Source organism: Citrus clementina, unplaced genomic scaffold (assembly GCF_000493195.1).
Source record: "Citrus clementina cultivar Clemenules unplaced genomic scaffold, Citrus_clementina_v1.0 scaffold_8, whole genome shotgun sequence".
Classification (NCBI taxonomy): domain Eukaryota; kingdom Viridiplantae; phylum Streptophyta; class Magnoliopsida; order Sapindales; family Rutaceae; genus Citrus; species Citrus x clementina.
The window spans coordinates 21,429,726-21,433,577 of NW_006262022.1; the positions used below are offsets into that span (position 1 = coordinate 21,429,726).

At 39.5% G+C, this 3,852-nt stretch overlaps 1 protein-coding gene across 1 annotated transcript; it reads right to left on the reverse strand.

Moving 5' to 3' along the window:
* Positions 1 to 1,357: 1,357 nt before the first annotated feature.
* On the reverse strand, positions 1,358 to 3,226 carry LOC18034303 (heavy metal-associated isoprenylated plant protein 3). Its single transcript, XM_006424428.2, has 5 exons — positions 3,094 to 3,226; positions 2,755 to 2,965; positions 2,416 to 2,630; positions 2,155 to 2,242; positions 1,358 to 2,038 (listed from the first exon to the last, which is right to left on the reverse strand). Exons 1-5 carry the CDS (start codon positions 3,100 to 3,102, stop codon positions 1,572 to 1,574), a joined length of 990 nt encoding a protein of 329 aa, XP_006424491.1. The 5' UTR covers positions 3,103 to 3,226; the 3' UTR covers positions 1,358 to 1,571.
* Positions 3,227 to 3,852: the final 626 nt, after the last annotated feature.

The window sequence follows — 3,852 nt, forward strand, 5'->3', positions numbered from 1 at the left end:
AATAAAAAAGCTTTAAAGGCTAAGCCGTGTTTCGCAGGTTTGATACAAGAAGGGTACAGTCCCCCTCTCTCTAGCTACATTGTCTGTCGATAATCGGTAGGTCCCTCTCTGTCAATGCCGTGCCCTTTCTTTCTTGCCCTTCTTTTTTGCTTCTGTGGGACCTTCACTTCGCGTCCTCCTATTTCACCAATTGGGCATTTGCTAAATTGCTACTTGGGACAAGCAAGTTGCGTGAGCCCGGTGAGTGAGTGTGTGATATGAATGAAGGTACCAGAGAGTGAGGAAGTGGGGTATGTTCAGCTGAGCCACGTGTCATGCGTTAACTTTTCATTAGGAGAGTTGTGAGTAATTGAAATTGAGCTATCGGTTTCTGTTCTCTTATACAAGCTTCTAATGCAACCATCAATACGTTTACAATGTAATTTAATTGATAGTGTTTGGACGTGATTAAAGCGGTGTGACAAAGAGAGTTTTAAAGCACAAGAGCTTTCTGCATTCACTTTTAAAAAAACTTATGGAAACATGAAGTTAAAAATAGGCAACTTCAAAATTTTAAAGTTCCTGTTAATTAAAAGAAATTAGAAGCCTCATTTTCACAACATCATCACCGCAATCTATTTCTATCTTATCGATAGGAATTTTATTCCCCATGTGAAAAGCGTGTCGTTTGACATGACAATTATATGCAACATGGAAGAATGAAGACAATGTTTCACCAAAAATAGTAGTATGTACGAGTAAAATTACCAGGTAACAAACCCGTGAATGTGACGCTCATAATAAAAAAAAAAAACAGAAAAGACGTAAAAATGCGGCAGATCAAGGAACGAACGAATATGGTAAATGGTCCAAAAAATAAGAACAGGAGGATGTGGAAGGGAATTGTGATTAGGTGAGCATCATCAAATGCAATTGAATAATGTTTGAATGAAACAACATTGGAACAGGTGGGAGAGAGATGCTGGTGGGTGCGCTGCCAGATTTTTGTTAGGGCTTTTATCAGAATCTTCCAGTTCATCATTAATTACCCCATTCAATTCAATTATTTGAATCTTTCACACTCCGCACCCCCAAAGCATCGTTGCCACCAGTGCGCCCAATCTTTGCAGCAATTGGCCAAGCGAACCACTGTCTTCACAGTTGTGCCGCGGGCACTGTTTGAGTTTCCATTTGAACTCAATCTCTCACTCTCTCTAAAAATTATATGAAATTAATTTTTAATTTTTTTTCTTATAAAATACGAGTGGAACATACATCTGTCGCAGAATTATTTATCTAAATAAATATTTCATATAATTTAATATAATATTATAATTCCAATTATAATTATAAATATCAATATAATTCTCTTAAAAGATATGAAATCAACTGCAAAATACCACTAAATAAAATATACTAGTCCAGCATACAAAATTAACCAGGAGATGGTTATGATAAAAGAGGATTAAAATCCAAAATTCTACTCCTCGAACTTTATTATTTACAAATATTTCCATGGTTGAAGTTACCCATTAACCTATATCTTGTAAAAAACATTATAACCTTTGCTTACTCCCTCTAACCGTCATTCACTACATAACAACACAGGCATTCGGGTTCTCATCGCTGAACATTTGTGGAGCAGCCGGCTGGTGGTAGTAGCCTCCAACAGGGTACCCATATTCATACCCTCCGTGAATCTGGTACCCATGTCCATAACCCGACCCAGGCACACCCATTGGGAAATACTCCATCCTGCTCTCCTCCATTTTCCCACCACCGCCTCCGCGATCTCCAACCTCTTGACCGCCGCCGCCGCCACCACCGCCCTTCTTCTTCTTACTGCCGCCATTGCCACTGTTGTTATTATCCCCGCCGTTGGATTCTTTCTCATCATTCTTCTCTTTCTCTTTCTCTTTCTCTTTCTCTTTCTTAGGTGGCACAATCTCGACCGGTCTCTTCAGCCTCTCCTTCAAAACCTCAGCCAACGCCTTAGCATCCATTGTCCCCTTGACCGTCACCGTATCCTTTTGTTTATCAATGGACTTATCCATCACCCCTGTTAAAAAATTATAAAAAATAATAATAATAATAACAACGACACCGTTACAGTAACGCTACAGAACTGAACGCGGCAGTAATGAAGTTTATGAGATAATCGTCTCTCACTCCCACCTTTGGTCTTAGAGACAATCTTGAGAATCTTCTCAATGCAACCCTGGCAGTGAAGCCCCAGCTTCAGAACCGCCGTCGTCACCGGAGGCTGACGTATAATATAATAAACCCATTAATGAATTAATTCCAGAATTAAAAAAAAAAGCAAAAGAAAGAAACAAAAGTATTTAGCATTTTAATTAATAAACATTGATTAATAGTAATTTAATAAACATTAATTAATAGTAAACCGTTTGAAAGGGGGGGCAAAAATTGAGTAACCTCTTTGGGTTTCTTGTCATCAGGGGATTTGTTGTCTTTTGGTTTGTTATCTTGTTTGGGTTCTTTATCTTTGTTGTCTTTCTTGGGCTGAGGAGAGATGAGGTCAATTTTCTTCTTGGTCTTTTTGTCCAATTTCTCTCGGATCTTGGATGGATCCACTGCCCCGACTATGGTGATTTTGTTAGCGGCTACCTCTGCTTTCACTGCCTCCACTCCTGTAACAACCAAAACAAATCACGCCCGCATGATTAGTATTAATATCAATAACTTCGATTTTTTTTTTTCTTCTTTTGGTGAACAAAGGCAAAATGAAAGACAGAAATATGAACAAAGTGAAACCTTCGAAAGAGCGAGCATATCTGACGATTTTATTGGCGCAGCCCTCGCAATGCATGTCGACTTTCAAGATCACAGTAACGGAACTTTTCTTATCGTCCTTCTTCTTCTCTGCGACGGCATCTCCTTCCTCCTCCTCCTTCTTCTTCTTCTCCGCTTCATTATTGCCGTTGTTGTTGTCGTTTTCATTATTGCTGTTGTTGTTCTTCTTCTTCTGTAAAAATTAAAAAAAAAAAATCAAACAGTCATTTTCTCACAGAGCAAATAGAAAAGAAAGCAGAAGGAAGAAGTATAAAAAAGAAAAATAAATAAAAACGAGTTGGGGTGACCGAGTTGACTCACCTTGCCCATTGTTGAGAATTGGCTGGGTTTGGTTACCGATGAGTCACTGAATAACAGGGCGAGACAGAGCGAGAGGGTTTTTAACTGGCAAAAGGGAAATGTTTGTATTTATATAGCAGAGGGGCGAGACTTGGGAGTTGAGAGAGAGAATGAGTAGCAGTTATTGCATTACACGTGGCTGATGAATGAATGGATGATGTATGGGGGATATCGCATGTATGATGTGATGTATGGATGTGGTGTTTTGGGGGGGGGGGGGGGGGGGGGTTTTCCTAAAAGAACTGGGATGGTGGTTACCAGGTGAGAAACGTGTGGGCGCGCGTGACGGGCGTGTTTTACGCGGTGAGTGATGGAGTAAGGAAGGACTAAGGATAACCGTCGAACGGTCGAAGGATACGCTTCCTCCGCCTTGTCGGCTGCTGCGAATAGGCTGTACGCACAGTACCAACGTTGCAACACCTTTTCGTCTCCGTAAGCGTGACGGACAACTCACTGACTTATAGATTTTTATGATGTTTTTCAAGTAATTTTCCCTTCAAATGCTATGGAATTTCAAATTTGCCCTTGCTATTCATTCCAAGTTTGTTGACTTATTTTGACCATTTCTTTTTGTCCTTTAATTCAGATTCTCGAAAACTGTGGAAAAATGAATGAAAAATACCTAGCAAATAAAAGTTTGAATTTGAAGCTCTGACTCCTGAAAATCTCTTATTACTATTCATACTCGTATGAGATTTTAAGTGCTTATTTTGTATCATT

Excerpts from the sequence above, each read along its gene's own strand:
- LOC18034303 (XM_006424428.2), bottom strand. Across the intron at positions 2,631-2,754 it reads ATATGCTCGCTCTTTCGAAG|GAGTGGAGGCAGTGAAAGCA; the intron begins GTTTCACTTTGT and ends TGGTTGTTACAG. Across the intron at positions 2,039-2,154 it reads GATTGTCTCTAAGACCAAAG|GGGTGATGGATAAGTCCATT; the intron begins GTGGGAGTGAGA and ends ATTTTTTAACAG.